The 17754-nt window shown below is 43.2% G+C and overlaps 1 protein-coding gene across 1 annotated transcript in view; it reads right to left on the minus strand.

Annotated features, from left to right (window-relative positions):
- Nucleotides 1–17754, minus strand: part of LOC119402361 (bifunctional heparan sulfate N-deacetylase/N-sulfotransferase) — an 87585-nt gene that overhangs the window by 42885 nt on the left and 26946 nt on the right. Inside the window, exons 5-9 of the mRNA XM_037669501.2 lie at nt 13265–13468; nt 11225–11351; nt 11014–11129; nt 10657–10842; nt 4676–4804 (exon numbers count right to left, since the gene is read on the minus strand). Coding sequence (XP_037525429.1) covers nt 4676–4804; nt 10657–10842; nt 11014–11129; nt 11225–11351; nt 13265–13468 — 762 coding nt within the window. The remainder of the gene's footprint in view (nt 1–4675; nt 4805–10656; nt 10843–11013; nt 11130–11224; nt 11352–13264; nt 13469–17754) is intronic.

A 17754-nucleotide genomic window follows, 5' to 3' on the forward strand; every position in this document is an offset into this window, starting at 1 on the left:
TGACCCTTGCTTCGGTTGCAATTTGCTCGTGATGCTTCCAATCGGCGCGTACTTCAAGGAATGCAAGTTATAGACTACCTTATTTACAGCCCCATCTCACGCGGAGAGCGAGGCAGCGGGCAGCGGCCGTATTTTGTCGTTATTTATGATCGACGGTTCGTTTTGATGTTTCGGTGGTAGCTTGCTGCAGTGGTGGTAGCTTGCTGCAATGTCAACATCGTCGTCGTGTGAGGTAGCCCTTCTCCCTGCGAAGCAACGCCGTGAGGCGCTGCGGCTTTTCTTAAACTTTCTGTGACAGCAAGAGGAAACGTTGTCGAAATGCGCCTCGTGGACTAACCCCAACATAACGCAGTTTGCAAAGTGCGACGTAGCGTAGGCAGCGTACGCTTCCGGGCGCCCCATGGGATCACAGCAGATACTACTGCCGCGGTTAAACATAAGATTGCGAAAAAAGGAAGTCCCGAAACGCTTTTATGGCATCTTTATCTCAAACAAGAAAATAATAAATTTGGCATGTAGTCATTCATCTACTCTAATTCTTTTTCGTAATTTGCCTGCGTGCGCGCAATAGTTTTCAATCGAGCAGCGCGACGGAGCCCGTTTGTCGCAGTCGCCTTCGCTCGAAAGTCGCGTGCTATGCATGCGGTTGTCTAGGAAGCTGTCTAGGAGGTGTTGGCTATGCATGCGGTTGGGCCTTTACAAAACCTGATGCGTTGTCGCCTCCGCAACGAAGGGGAAAAAAAAAAAAAAAGTTCTCCGCCCGCGTCTTTCTCCTCCCGTGCCATCTCAGGTTTTAACGGGAGGGCGTCCGCTCTTCGCACTGCGTCGTCTGCTACCTTACAGCTCCGACTGCCATGACCGATACACTGAAATCTAAGAATCCTCGCATTTCGGGATATAAGTTCGTAGTACTGAGGCGTTGTTAAGATTACACGGGAATTAAATGACGATCGTTATTCTGAAGTGTTCGTTAATCTGAAGTTCGTAGTAGTGAAATATTTTTACATTGAAACTATAAGCAGTCGGCACGGGATTTCTTAAAAGTTCGTTAATTTGAAATGTTCGTTAATGTGGTGTTCGTTGTAACGAGATTTGACTGTAATTTGTATTTTTGCAGATGGTATTGGTCACCTCCGCAGTAAAAAAAAAAAGGGCATTTAACAACAGAAGTGAAACCAAAACTGCTGGAAACTAGCTGAAAAGGTCAGCTTCACACTTCATACATGTGGTGGACCTACGGAAATGAGCTTTGGTAGAACAAACCTTCCCAGACTCTAAACAACAGCTCTCAAGTGAATAGCTGGCATAACTTTTGGGCAATTATTACCGCTCAACACTGTCATATTGTGAAGCCGATTACAGACACTTTGATGTTAGTGAAGCATAAATACGTGCGGCACGCATATATCTCAAGTGCACTTTCCCAGCAACACATGCATGTTGGTTTGCAAAAAGTTCTGTCAAAAATCACTATGTCGCCAAAGCAGGAAAACTCAAACTGACTCTGAAAGTACAGTGCCTGGACTAGCCATTAGGAGGTGCTCGGTGCATGAAAAAAAAAATCCAACATGTCAAAATCAGTGATTCATAACATCGATCACCAACAATCAATTTGAATAGGCGTGGTAACGATTGAGTCAAAGAACACAGCTGAAAACTAATCCAGGGCCTTCACTATGGTGTACCACTATGAAGTTTCAGGACATTAAACATTATAATTTGTTTTGATTTGTAAATTATTAATCATCAGATTTGTATATTTACATATGTAGGATAAAACTTCGAAACTGAGGATATACACGAATACACTTTGGAAAAGAAAGTGCGCTTGAAAATTGAGAGTTGTAAATTGCATGTGTGGAAACATCGCGCACATCAGTTTCACTCAGCCACAATCAATCTCCGATTGTTAATGTTCTCTAGAGGTCGACCCCTTCCTTAGCCTAGAAGATCAGGCAGCACAAATAGGGAATTGAGATTTTTTTCGCTAGGGTAGAGCACGTGTGTTGTTGCACAGTGAGAAAATTTTTAAAAGTTTTCACTGAGGTTGAAACACTACAGGAGGGTGGCTCGCGTGTCACACAATCTGGTGTGAGCACCAGCAGTTCTGAGTCACCTCAAGACTGCTGCTCACAGTTGGTTGCACAATCTTTTTCAAATGCTACTGCGTTTATTAGTACAACTGAAGTGCTTTATTGTACTATATCAGCATCAAATGAAATGCTAAGAGCAAAGCCTGTGGCCACAGGTACTGTTTGCTCTATCAAATACAGCACCATCTGGTTTGGCTGATCGAAACCAGGATGCAAACAAAAGAGGGATATTTCAACCTCTGCTTTATTGGATGCTCACAGTGTCACTTGGTTCCAAATGCCCCACATTGCTCGTTACTTTAACCCACCATTACTAACATCATTGCCTGCTCACGTAGTTGACACAAGCATGCTCGGAATCAAGAAACAGAAGCCATAATATGCCTGTTAGGCATTCACCTTCGGTCCCAGCAGCCAAACCAGATATGTGCTGATGTATCTGATGATGACTGGCAATAATTAGTATATCAAGAAAAAAAAAGCTGCACAAGCCATTTCTGAAGGCAGGTACATTTTTAGAGAGCAGCTGTTAAGCAATAGATGCTGCTATAGACCTTATGCAAAACCTGCTGCCATCTAGCAGCCACTGTGTGCATTTCCGCCATGTTGAAGACTAAGCGCGCTCCCCATGTGCACACACGGAGCGTACGTATTGACGTGTGGCGGCTGATAGAAACGGCAATGCTGACATATTTTCGTGTGCCGTGTTGCTTAGACTGAGGACATTTGGGTGCTGAAGAAAGGTTTACAGGGAACTAACCTACATGTTACTATTACATTTCCTCGTGGCTGATGAGAAGCGGCAGATCGTTCCATTGCTCCGGCTACTGCTTATGACTAACGCCGTGTTTACGTTCGCCGTTCTTAATAGATGCTGTATATGACAGCATCGGCACTCATCAGCGAACACTCTTTCGAGTCATGCCGGAGGCAGACAGTTTTCGCACCGTGTGCTTGCAGGCACAGACAAACCAGCTTCGTGTACGAGCTTCAAAGCTGCATCGCGGCTACTCGCACATGCCTGCACTGCTGTTGACACCACTACTTCGTTTATTACATTGCGATAACAATTACATGTTGGACAAGTAAGTCGAGCGCGTCATCGATTCTCAGCGAACGGACCGTTTGTGCTGGAGTGTGTTGTTTGTAGTTTGTTTTCGATTGTGAAGTTTAACCCTTTTCGGTCCGAAACCCTTTACCACCTTCGGTCCATTCTGGTCCGAAAGGAAAAGATTTAAAGCTCAAGTAAAAGTAGTTTACTTACTATTTTATAGATGGCACATAATGTAGTGAGAAATCGAGCACGTAAATTAACAGCGAAAAAACTTGTCCAGCAGTGCGTGACCAAGGACCGCTGCGACCGTGTTGCGTTGTCTGGCAGGGGCCGACAACGGACCGCACAGGGTTAGCAAGGTAGCATTTGGCGAGATGCTTTGCGCGCATGTTGCTTCGCTATGCATATTTTTCAAGCATTTCATGTGCTATCACTGCCAAATTTAGAGGGGAAGCCCCGACGCCCCACCCCCCTTTTCTTTTAAACTTATACCCAAAGAAGAGCGCATATCAGGCTCTCCCAGAAGCTGATCCCTGTTTGGAAAAATCCTGTATCCACCCGTGTGCTATGAAATGTTAAAAGATGTTTGTGTATAGCACTTTTTGTATGAAATTGAAGAAAACGCTGTTCCTGCAAATGTGTTACACTCGACCATTGGTGCCCCGAAAGCGACGATGTGAATGCGAATATTCTTGGCGTATCGTGGTATTTACGAGCACATGTCGAAAGAATATTCAATAAAATACCAGCTAACCGGCAGATATTTCTTGGTGCAACTAACACTTTTCATGTTCACTTTTCACGTGCATGAGAAGTGGAAATTTTTTACATTTTAATTGTGTGGTAATGCCATACATAACATACGTCGGTGCTACAGCAGGGAAATATTTTTTGCTCCAAAAATAAACAAGAGGCCAATGTTTTATTTAAAACTAAATGCACAATACATGTGGTCGATGTGGGTTGTCTCTTATGAAATATGCTTTGAAAATGGGTCAACAGCACTTTCTTACCATCATCGCTGTGCCTAGCCATGTGCGTGCTAAAGCCTCCTCCCAACCATCCTATACTACACACATGATATTCAGATAGCTAACAACGCTTTACTCGTTACACTGAACACAGACAGACAAAATTTATAAACTAGAGCAAAGCTTCATTCTTAACGACGGCAGGCCTACACGTGACTCGGTGACAAACATGTACCTCCTTCTCGTTGTGAGGCAGTTCTTTACACGTAAGAACTGTCAACGTAATAACTAGAAAATGCCGGTAACGTGTACAGGCTGTTAAACGCTCATCTGACGTTTCCATGCCCTGGTTGCCCACTATAAAGCAAGAAACAAAAGCAGCGACAGCAATACGACTCGAACACCAAGCCTCCAACATGGCGCCGAATCAGTAGCTTCGTGAAACCTCCGACAGATGGCAGCAATTTTGCATAAGGTCTATATTTCACAGAAAGTTTCATTTTTCAATTAGTTCTATATATAGATATATATATGTATTATACAGTCTTGCTTCTTACCGGATTGTAAACAAACAAGTAGAAAAGATCACCACCATGAATGCTTCTGTCCAATTTTTCTCTGCCACCCGGATATCGCTCAAGGAAGATTGTATGAGTATAAAGGCCACATGTCTGTCTTGGCAGTACCTGTAAGTCCAAGCATACAACCAAACTTCTCATGGTGCAAAGAGAGAGCAAGAAAATAAAAAGGTAGTGAATCAAGGACCACAACAAAATAAAATAAGGGAATGAGTACACCACATACAGTAAAACCCAGATATATTTAATTTGAAGGAGATCCCAAAATAGTTGCATAATCAACAATCTGAAATACAATATACAGGGTGTTTCAAGAAATGTGTCCAACCTTCTCAAAAAATCAGGAAAATGCGATATTTGATTGCTGCCTTCAGAATGGATTTTTCTGTAGTGGCAGGGATTTTAAGATGGTTAAAGAAATTATTTGGGACTGTAATTAAAAAAGTTAAATTAATTAACTTTTTAATTAATTAATTAACTTTTTAATTAGTGGAGTTAGGTGGTTGTGTCAAATGGGAGAATTGAAGTTCTTCATGCCAGAAACCCAACCCAACTCTGAGATTTCGAAAAAGTGGCATCTAGTAATAATTACGAAGTAATGAAATTCAACCAAATTCAATGGCGAAACCTAAACAGAAACATAGAAGAACGCAACTGTCATATTCTTCTGAGACGTCCAAAATGAGCGAATGACTTTTTCTGTAGAGCTAGGCATCTTAAGATGGTTAGAGACATGACTTGAGACAGTAATTAAGAAAGTTAAATTAATTAACTTTTTAATTAGTGGAGTTAGGTGACTGTGTCAAATTGGGGAATTGAAGTTCTTCATGCCAGAAACCCATCGCAACATTGAGATTTCGAAAAAGCAGCCTCTAGTAATAATTACAAAGTCATGAAATTCAACCGAATTCGACGGCTTTCGCTGTTGAAAGCCGTTGCATTTCGTTGAATTTCATTATGCTACAACAATTACTAGAGGACGCTTTTTCGAAATCTCAAAACTCGGATGGGTTCCTCACATGAAGAACTTCAATTCTCCCATTTGACACAATCACCTAACTCCACTAATTAAAAAGTTAATTAATGTAACTTTCTTAATTACTTTCCTAAATAATGTCCTTACCTACCTTAAGATTCCTGCCACTACAGAAAAAGCAATTCTGAAAGCCCTGAGCAAATATTGCATTTTCCTGATTTTTTGGGAAGGTTGGACACATTTCTTGAAACACCCTGTATACCTAGCTCACTTGAAAACTCTGCACATCTTGGACAGTCTCTTAATTTCAGAAAAGTAGGAGTTCATCAATTTGTTTACTTAAAGCTAGGCCACAGACAGAGAATGAACTTGTTCTTGAGCAGCGTGACAGCTCTCTTTCAGGCAGCAAACATCCACAAATAGTATGCTTCAATGTATGGCAATAACTTTCCTGTACTACTTTGTACTCACTGTATTACACAGCAGTCTTGCGGTGAAGCTTATTAAACACTGTCATTGCCGAGCACAGGTCGCCCACCAAGGTGGCTTAGCAGCTACAGCATTGCACTGCTCAGCATGGGGGCACATTTCTTTGGCCATGGTGGCATCATTTTGCTAGGGACAAAATACAACAACATCTAATAATAATAATTTCTAGGGTTTTACGTGCCAAAACCATGGCCTGATTATGAGGCCCACAGTGGTGGAGGGCTCCAGAAAGTTCGACCATGTGACGTTCTTTACCATCAATTTATAAGTACACAAGCCTCTAGCATTTCGCCTCCACAAAACATGCATATTTCAGGTCAGCAGCCAAGCACCATAACCACTGTACCACCGCGGCAGCATGCAAGAACATTTGTGCACTTAAATTTAGATTCATGTTAAAGAACTCCCAGTGGTCAAAGTAATCTGGAGTTCTGCACTACAGCATGCCTCATAATCATGAGTCGGTTTTGGGACTTAACACCCAGGAATTTGACTCTTCTTAATGGAGTTTAAATCACTACTGCATCATCTTTTTGCGACGCGCACTTTGTTTATTTTCCTTCCTTAGTGTACAATGAATTTTAAATTCAATGGGTTGTTTAATAGCACCTGCTGTCTTGCAGTTGTCTACAGCAGTGCTGGATGGATCATGTGGATGGATCAATATACACACAGCACAGTGATATGCCTATGTTGCATAATAGTAATAGCGAGCGAAGACTTTAATACGTCCCGATTTAAATATCTTAACCCTGAAACTTGCCTTAGCTACAGTCTCAAGCAGTCAGCTACAGTGTTCCTAAGCATTTACCACTACAGTTAAAACTTGGTCTAACAAAACCAGATTTTATGATGTGCACAATCTAGAGAAGAAACTTCAATTTGCCGGCCAGTACCCATTAGGCTAAGTGTCGTCCTCAGCCCAAAATAAGTTAACTTGGCCACCAAGCCCGATTTAACAAAGATTTTCCTAAAATAACTGATTAAAAAGGTCGCGATTTCCTTCTAATTTTCACAGATACAAATTTTTCTTCAAGCATGTGATCTAGCGCTCTCGCGTTAAAACATTTAAGTGCCCTAGTCGCGGCCCCAGCTTTATTTTGGCGAGGCTACACGCCACACATATGCATGGAAAAACAATGGACTCAGCAGTTGATGGCGCTCTGATGTACTGGATGATGCTAGGAACAGTGGTGATTGCTTTCATTACTTCATGGTTTATGCGACAGCACTCATCGTCTCCTCGCAACTTTCTCGCTCTGCCTGTTCGCACAATCACAGCATTCATTCTCCGCATCTTCGCATATTGGTAGCCTGTCATAGGCTACCAATATGACCTACATGACCGTCCTGTGGCCTGTAGTTCCCAACCATGGAGCCTCCCACGTCGTCCAGAGATGGGAGGGTCCCCCCCATCTCCGGACGACGTGGGAGGCTCCATGTCCGGGCCGGCCTCAAGCCATCCTTGCAGACTTTTCACACATGCAAGTCACAGGCTGGCAGCAAAAACAATGCCATGGTAGCTTTTGTGTGCCACTACGTTACAACTTTAGATCTTGAAAAACCACAAAACCTCTTTTTCGATTTTACGAACTTCCTGACCTAATGAAGAGAGCGCAGATAATTGCATATGGACATTCATCTACTGTACTGAGTTTATCGAAAGAAGATTATGTTTGTGCACGCTTCACCAGCAAGCACCATTACAGATCTAGATGTGCACTGTCCACAGCCCAAGCCATCAGCACACAGGAAAAGCAAGATAAAATTTATTGCTGGGCTTTTATGTGCCAAAACCATGATACCACTATGAGGCACACTGTAGTGTGGCACTCCACATTAATTGCAATTACATGGGGTTGTTTAACGTGCACCTAAATCTAAGTACACAAGTGTTTTTGCATTTCGCCTCCATTGAAATGTGGCCACAGTGGCCATGAATCGAACCAGCATCCTTGAGCTTATCAGTGCAACACATTTGCTGCTACGCTGCCATAGCAGGTAGAACAAGCTAGATGTGCAGTTGGAAAGACATACCCGACATGGTACCAATACATGCTCAATATTCCAGATACAGTTAACTTATAGCAGAGTATTGCGTTGGGCAAGTTAGTCCACAGCTTAATGAAAGGCTTGTGGCGCAAAGTGAAATAACAAGGAAAAACAAGGAGAAGACAGGATACAGTGCCAGACTGTAACTGCGAAACAGCCACACACTCCAGGAAACGGAGAAACCAAAATACTGACAGGTCACCAAAATCTGCATGTTCAGGCACCCAGCTTATTTTTAGACACCCAGCATTTTTTGGCACTCAGCTGTTTTTTAGATAGACATGATCACATTTGTTTTGTAAGTGATTACTATGTGCATGCTTATGAAAAAATCTCGGACATAAAAAAACCTTCATGGCCAATGTAACTTTGTTATGATAAGGTTTGACTGCACTTATTCAGTAATTTTTCCCTGCAGATGATTGGGCAATGAATGTGCAAACAAATCCCTTCCTCCTAATTTCACACACACACAAAAAAGAGCATGCAAATTGAATATGAGTGATATGCGAGTCTGCTAGTACTCATCTGATATGCCAGTCTTATGAAATCTGAGAACTGAGAACATGTTCAATGTCTTTCTTTACAAATTAGATATTGCTTCACTGGGGAAAAAAAATACTGATTAGCAGTTAGGGGAACATTCTGACATTGTAAAATTGCATGGTCATTAATAGGTACACAAGGGCACAGTCCTACAAACATTACATCATATGTGTATTTATTACATAAAAACTCTTGACACGGCATGGTATGCCTTGGTGTGTAGCTTCAGCAATTAAGTGCGCTGCACGCACCATAGCAGAAGAGAAAAACGATATTTCTTTCCTTTATAGCAAAAAAGAGTACAGAGAAGTAGACGCAGGTTTTCCACTTCCAACATCGTACTATGCCAAGTCTGGCACTGTAACACTTCGAATAATCCAGTCCAAAATGCAATCGCCGATTGGAGCCATGAAAAGTTTTGCCCATAAAGGAGTTTCATCATCATGAGAATTTATCGTACACCGAATAACAAATGTTTACAGAACACGACATTTGTGAAAAAAACTAGGGGTGTGCGAATATTCGAAATTTCGAATATTTTTCTAATAGTGTTTGCTATTCGATTCGATTCGCACTGGAATTTTACTATTTGAACTATTCGAACTTCCCAAAAACAAATACAGTCAACGTCCAACTGAAAGTGCCCCTTTCAGGTTTTCATCATACTTCACCTCATTACACTCTCGTATTGCAGCAAAGCTGCCTTTCAAGCTCCGCTACGGTCGCAAGTGTATTAACTCAAGAAAACGCTGGTTCCAACACGGAGATGAAAGATGTGGCAGAAGTGGGGGCTCAATTAATGCTGTTCTGGACCTGAAATTGGGCAGGAAGTCCGAAAAATCGGACGCCGAAGCTTTCCAGCATCCAAAATTTCAGATATTATATATCGATGTCTACGAGGCAGATGTGGAACTCCGGACTTGAAGGGAGCACACCCTTGTTCGCCACATCAGTTGGGCTTCCACAGAAGTTGAAAGAGGAGAGGCTGAGGGAATGGCATCTTTGCCTACCACATGTAAAGTGTTGCCGGCAACACTTTGGTTGCACCAAATCATGTACATTAATACAATTCGGCCTCTACACTGCGCTTCAACCTTGCGAAAAGAAACACTTTCATTTTGCTATCTCATAAGCATATGCTTAGGAACCCTCTCCAACTTTTTTTCTCCAATTTCGCTTTGAAGTATTCCAAAAATATTCAAGAAATATTTTTAAAATATTCAATTCGATTCGCACGCACACTTCAATGTTCGAATTCGCTTTGCACCCAAAATTTTGCTATTCGCACAGCTCTAAAAAAAAACAATTCTCGCTTAGCTTCGGAGCAGAGCCTCTAATTATTAAGTTTTAGCCTGTAGTAGCATTTGGAACCCACAAAGTTACTCAGAGGCCTCACGCATTAGCAGAGCACAAATTCATATTCTGATTGGAGCTCATGCCTTGCAAACATTTATTGCTAAGTATATATCAAACTATATCAATATATAAAAAATTTACATTCAGTCCTATTTCAACTTCGATGTAAGCAACAAAAAAGTTGCAAAGTAATGGAAAAACAAGACACATAAGTGGACCCTGTTCTCATTCCAGCATGGCACCAAGCTGCAATGAGCCCGGCACATGCTACTTCATAACTACAGTCGGCTACAACTTTAGAAGGCAGCAGCATTTCCTCCTCAAAGGCTGATGCACTTAAGCCTGCACAAATGTGTGCACACTCTATATTGACGTCATGAGCTGAATGGCGAGAGACTCCACTGTCCGGCACACGTGCGGGACTGTTTTAGTTGTGGAGGAAATTGACGGTCACACTTTGGTCATCTGGGTGGAGCCTCTCCTGCCTTCTTAAGTTGTATCTGAGTGTAAGCTAGACAGAAGCCAGTGTCAGCTGACTCACCATTATGTTACGGTGGACGAAACCCCGCCGCAGTCTAGCTGGCCTAAGGTGTGGGTACTCTTCAGTGCTGGTTACACGTATGTTCCAAACTTTTTTCCAGGCATCATACAAGGGCTCATGAACAGGGTACACACCAGAATGGTGAGGTGCTACTGAATAGCCAGAGTCTGTCTGGATACGGTGCTTCTGTCAACAAATAGGGGAGCTGCAGTTTATTTGCCATTATTTCATATTGCAGCACACTGCACAGTTATAAATTATAATCCTAGAAACGTGCCACTTACTGCAACAATTATAATTTATACACATGCAATTACATTTTCTAGATGTAACAAACGTTATGAATATGCATCTTACCTTAGCAAATTCACGATTTAGCCTCATTTCCGTCTCTAGTAGTGTCACATTATCATAAAGATGAGGCTGACTATGGCTCCACATGTGACAAAACCACCAAAATTCATGGGCATGAGCTGGGGAAAAACAAAATCAACATTACAATTCAGTCTTGCTTATAATCAAGGGCCCACACATCTCTCAATGTGAACAATGTGATCCTGCAACTTACAGAGTAGCATGTCATCTCCTTTATTTTCTTCATGTGAACCACGATGGTAAAATTTGCCAGAAAAGCCCAGATTGAAACGGAAGCCATGAATTAATTTTCGGAACTGTTGCTGTGCATCGAGTAGTGCCTAGAAAGAGTTTCAGACATGTAGAAAGCTGTCAAGATGAAAGCAAGTTGCATAGAATTTCATAAGCAAAGCATGGTAAGTACCCAGAGATGACAACCTTGAGATTGTAAAAATACTAAGACTGAAGTACGAAGCAAGTAACCTGAAATACTGATACAGTGAGCAGGCTGCATTTTATTTGAAATGCACCAGCCTTGTTCTTCAAAAAAGAGGTGACTCAATCATTGATTGTTGAAATATTCATACACACAGAATATACACTACAGTCTACTTATAACGGTACCGTTTATAACAATATATTGGATATAACGATGAACAACGATGGCACCGTCCACTTTTGTATGCTTTCTATGGTAAAATAAACCGCTTATTACGATACTACAGTGCCGCGATATCGGATATAACGATTGAATTCGGCTACAGCGTGTGCCGTAAATGGCTCACTGCGCCGACGGCATGCTCCACGATGTGCCTCGCACCCCATCCACCTGCTCAGAAAACGAGTCAACTGCACCACTTACGAGGAAGCGAGAGGAGGAGGAGCATTCCCTCCAAACTCCCCTCCCAGAGCTGCCGCATTGGCCTGGTCTGCGCGCCCGGTAGCACCAACGTTGGCTCACACCGCTTGCTCGCTCACTCGCCTGTCGTGTGCACCATGCTTTGACTGTCTTTCTCCACAACTGCCTCTGTTTTATGTTTCGCCACGGACAGGACGTCGGAACGTCATGGCCGACATCCCGGTGTCCCATCAAGGGGTGCCGGAGTTGTGGTCGGCGCTTGACGAAGATGTGTCTGGTCTGGACGACTTTATTCATGCAGACGATGTTGAAACGTTCGAGTGGCTCAGTGATGAGGCTATAGTTGCGCGTATACGTTGTTGGATATGAGCGGGGGTGTTGTCGCCGCTCTCGGAACACACGGAAGACAGCAGACGCGGTCGGTTCCACGAACACTTTCTCGTTTATTACCCATTTCTTTACATACGGCGAGCTCGCCGGCCGAATCCTATTACAAACTAGTTACTCGCTAAACTTATATAATGACAATGAATATCCGAATAACATAAGACACGCTCAAGACAACATAAGACATAAAATACACCGTAACATAAGACAGCATAAGACAAGCAATAACCGCGAATGCGGCGTCGCGAGGACGCACGACTCACCACTACGAGGGGCCCCGAGGGAAACGAGCCGCGGTATCGTCCCCCTGCGGGACCCACCGCGGGAGCCGCCGTCCACGCAAGCCGCCAAATCCCAAGAGACTTCCTTTTTTCCTGCCCGGCGGCCGCGGCGGCCTCGCTCGCTTCTCTCCGGTGGCGCGGCCGTCGCTCACGCGCAAACCCCAACGCTCGCGAGCCCAGCGCCACTGCCTCCGACGGCCTATTCGTGAGGCGTGCGTGCACCATGAGGCGCATACAACTTTACAGGGGCTGATAGCACCCCCACAACGTGCTGCGGATAGCGGTGAGAGGGAGCGACGACTCCGATGACACTGTTAAGCAGCCTACCTAGGTCTTTTTTTTCTCAACCCGCTTATAACAATTATCGGTTATAACAATGATACTTCCTTGGCACTTGGATATCGTTATAAGTGGACTGCAGAGGCATAGCCAGCATTTTATTTTCGAGAAGAGATAGAAGAGATTGGGGGGGGGGGGGGGGGGGGGGAGGTTCCATCCCCAACCCCTCTGACTACTATGGCATCTGTGAATGTATGACCAGGCAATGACAGCAGTTCAGGCATGCAATCTTTCATACATCTGCAAGCACATCTGGTAACTTATAATAAGGCTTCCAAATCAAATGCAATGCCATATCATAAACCAATGATGGCTACCTAGTGCATCCTGAGGATGCAAAATATAATTCGCAATTACGTAACGCTAAAAACAGAAAAGAACAATTCACCTGCACATCGTGAGTCATCATGCGGCTGCCCCGCTCAGCCACGAAGATGTCATCAATGTCTATGAGGAGATAACGCTGTAAAGGCAGACTCAGCTTGCCATGTGAAAGGAAGGAAATTGAATCCAAGAATAGCAATTTGTGTAACCAGAAGCCAAAGCCATTTCCAAAAATAACCCTCTGTATGCCATCGAATTTCCCTATATCCTGAAAAGCAAGGAAAAAAATATATTAAGCACTTTCATGGAATATTACATGTCACGGCTCTCCCAAATTGTTACAACAAAAGTTTAACGTGTTGGGTGCTCATTTTTTGTATGACTTCAAATTCTACAAATACAAACTTGCCCAATGACACAGATCTAAGCTAAGAAGTACATTTCTTAGAAGACAACACTGCTGTGCTTAATAGACAAGTATACATCTAATGGCAGAAATGCGTGATGGATACCACAACCACTTTACACCGACAGCATAATGACATCGCAGAGACCATGGTTAGTATGAACTCTGTATATACTAGTCCAAGTTAATATAAATGCCTAACATCAGGCATGGAGTATGTTAAAAAATACCACACAGTTCTTGCATTCCGCTTTTTGTTTGGACTGACAAGGATACAGCATAGAGTATCATGAATATACATGTTATTTGAGAATTACATTTGGAAACAGGCACATTAGGTGTGCCCATGCACAAAGCAGCTACTGTGGCAGCTAGGACATAAAAGAAGGTATGCATATTTTAAATGTTGATTAGAATGACCATGCTCATGAAAAAGCGCCAATAATTCCAATGGCCCAATCAAATCCTAAACCAATAAGCAAAAGACCAAAGAGTACTGAACGTAATGCCTAGATTGTACTAAAAGGACTATAAACATATATTTCCTTAGCACAGGGAACTGTTTTATTAGATACCAGAATTAGCCATGTCAGAGGCGACCTGCAATCCTTGCAGGGAGGATAATTGAGATTGCAGTGCATAGTAGCAATGATATTCACATAGAGTGTATTTTAGCTGACTCATAACAAGGCTTGGAAAATCCTTGTGCACGTTAAAACAATGCAACCAGCTTTGCTCTGTTCGCTGTCCTCTTGAACAATTTGAGTCTTTCTTACTGTGAGCGGGTTCGCGAGACTGTGGCCTTTGAGAATGGCTCCGGACAACGCTCTCGCGTTGCCGAAGCCAATCTCGGAGGCCACAGCTAGGTGATGACGTAGCAGCATTGTATTTATGTCCAACGAATGTTCAGATTTGTCATCCCTCACAAACAAGCAATAGAGCAAGATAACGCAGCTTTCTGCCGCTAAATAAATGTTTTGGGTGAGCTTCACCTTCAATTCCCCTTGTTTAATTTGTGCATTTCTTTTCCGAATTTTCGTGCTGAAACTGGATATAATGAAAACTTGTCTATAACGAATTTTCTCGATAATTTGTCAATTTCGCTATATCCAGGTTTAACTGTACACAGTGGTACCCTATAATGCAGCGAAAATTGACCCACACCACTTTTCTTTTTCTTTTTGTGCACCTATTTGACACTGGGAGAAATACTTCCGAACAGATGACTATGGCAAGTGTTAATTGACAACGCCATAAGAACAGGACAGCGCACAGGTAACCAGAAGGCAGAAATCTACATGTTCTTTCGCAACAACAAAAGGCTGATCAAGCTATCAGGGCTCAAGCAGGTCCTTCTCTTGGAATATGCAACCAGGTGCAACAACATTGTTATTGCTACTAGTGCTCAGGGATGGGATGCAAAGAACAGGCGAATGGTTTGAACAGCAGTTCCACAAAAGCAGTGTTTGCTTTTGTGGAAAAGGAAAAAGAAGTTAGAGTATCTGTATTCTATTTTCTTTGCTAAGAGCCAACGCTTCACACGTGTCACTTCAGCTTGGCACAGAATGTCTTAGACCATGCAATGCATAATGTTAGCATGTGTTCGCACGTGTCTTTAACCTTTTGAGGGTGTCCGCCATACATGTACGGCATCACCTAACAGGCACCAAAGGGTTTTCGTCGAACATGTACAGCATAGCCTGTATGTTTAAAATGCGCGCCTTTTTCGATCATTTCTCTTGCTTGGCATGTGCTACCACACTTCGGGAATATGTGGAATTTTTTTCATGTGCTGATATCTCTCCGTTGGTTTTTTCTTTTTTTTGCTTTCCGAAGCGGTGCGGCGGCTTTCACTTGCGCAACAGAATGCGCGCACACGGTGCGGCTGGTTTCGGTTTCGTCCTTCGGGTGGTTATCGCTTCTCGTGCCTACAAGTCTGATGGCTGTCTGGTTTCTAATCTCTTAACCCTTTGAGGCCTGACAACGCAACATGGCCGTAGCGGTCCGCTGTTGGGCACCGCCCGACAAGGGTGTTCGTGGTTTAAATTTCGCCGTTTTCTCACTGCGAGTCGCGCGCATTTTTTGTATACATGAACTGCCATCTCTTGAGGAATAAGTGAGCTTTGTTAGTTGAGGTTTACTTTTTTTTTTTTTACGCTAGGATGCATCACTATGTTCAGCATGGAGCCCAGAGCATACCCACTCGCGAGCGGTTCGCTGAGAAGCATGGCCACGTTTTCACCGCGTGCGTTTTACGATGGTGCTTTTAGCGAATGTGAGGATGACTTTAGTGAGGAAGAGAATTACATGCTTCCACCAGACAGTGATGACAGTGATTCGACATAAGTGAGTGACGAAGATGACGACAACGGCGTTGGAGACAACACCTCTGTTGACACACAGGGAACAGTAACAACCCTGGCCTGCACCCACGAGAATGCTTTGCGCGGTATCATGCGCTGCCCAAATAACGCTAAAGGAGTTGCCTGCAGAATGCAGGAGCAAAAATAAATATCCTGCGAGTTTTTCTTCCACAGTTTGGGTTTTTCTTCGCGGTGCCAGAAACTGGCAAAATAGTTTCGGACCGGTAGAGCCGGAAAGTGGGTAAAAGTTTTGGACCGCAAAGGGTTAAAGGGTGACCGCTTGCGACTCTCGTTTATTGCTCCCCGGGGCGCGATTATATGTTTCCGTGCGGTGCTAAATTATACAAACGACGCCGCCGTGGTTGCACTTCCTGTTTTGGGGAGCACGAACATTTTTTACTGGAAAAGTACTCTGGTGCGCTTATTTTTGTATGTATGTGAACTATGTTTAATACAATGCTTAATGTTCATTCATAAGAAATCATATAAGTTTTTTTTTTAGGATTTTGCTTGATGTTACTACGAATAAACCATGTGTATGTAACAACAAAAATTATTTTTTGTCACTTTACAGTCATGCAAAAAAATTTGACTTTTTTTCTTAAATGGAATCATCTCAATGATTTATTTCAGCAATAAAAAATTACACATTTTTGAACTGCATTTCGCAAAATAATTCGACCCTCAAAGGGTTAAGCCCAGCTATGGCTCAGGCCTGCCAAAAAAACGCTTCAGATGGCACGGCCAAGCCCAGTCTGGGCCCGTGCAGTGCTCTTGACTACGTCTCTAGAAAACTGTACATTGTCCACTCTGGTGCCACAAGTACTGCCCCACAGTGCATTGTGGACACTGAGCCCATCTCAACGGTGCAGTCCGCTTTATGATTTTGCATCTATATATCGAAGCTTCAGAATGCGCACAAAAGTTTTGAAAAATTTCCCCTTAGCAATAACAAAGCATCGTTTATGGTATTTAAATTTTCTGTGTGTTGTTATGAACAAGTGCTGGCTCTGCAGCATGATGGTAGCAGAGAAGCAAACATCACACATTTGATGTGGGAGTGCTGTGCCACGCTGTGGACAACACTGCATTTGGCAGAATGACGAAATGTGAATAAATGTCCTTAATATATATTTTTTTCCGCCTTCAGAGCCACAGGAAGCTACCCACATTGTTCTGTACTTTCTTCAGTATTTTATTACAAAATAAAACTTCACTGTGACAGCTTGAAACTGGGTTTGCCTTGTGTCTGTCTCGTCCATCCACCCTTCCCACTAAGCTGACGATGACTCCTGTTGTCAATAACAATGATTTTGTCATCGTCACGTCACCTGATCACACCCAGGTTTGCTATTGCCAGAGCATAAAAGAAAATTTTCTCGACGGCTCTGCTGGGATTTGCAGCCATGCCAGTTAGGCCATGTGCCTTTGACAGCCAAGTGCGCTCACTGATGAACTATCATTCAGTAACGCTTTCAGACAATTGTTGTACAGTCGAACCTCGTTAATACGTACCCGCTTTAAGCGTACTAACGGTTAAAACGTAGTTGCAACGAATCCCCGACCGAGTCTCATAGAGCCTAATGCATTCGCTGACCGCTTAAGCCGTAGTGCTTCACCCTACGCCTACCGGTTAGTGCGTACCCTGCGTACCGCGATAACGTTTTGTGCCATAAAATTTTACTGCGCCGCTTAACTTCCCGACGCCACAATGTGCCGCCAAAGGTTTTCAGTCTTTTCGGGAAGTGCGTAGATCGGTCGATCACCGATTCCGACTTCCGCGCG

The sequence above is a fragment of the Rhipicephalus sanguineus genome, chromosome 1 (assembly GCF_013339695.2).
Source record: "Rhipicephalus sanguineus isolate Rsan-2018 chromosome 1, BIME_Rsan_1.4, whole genome shotgun sequence".
Taxonomy (NCBI): domain Eukaryota; kingdom Metazoa; phylum Arthropoda; class Arachnida; order Ixodida; family Ixodidae; genus Rhipicephalus; species Rhipicephalus sanguineus.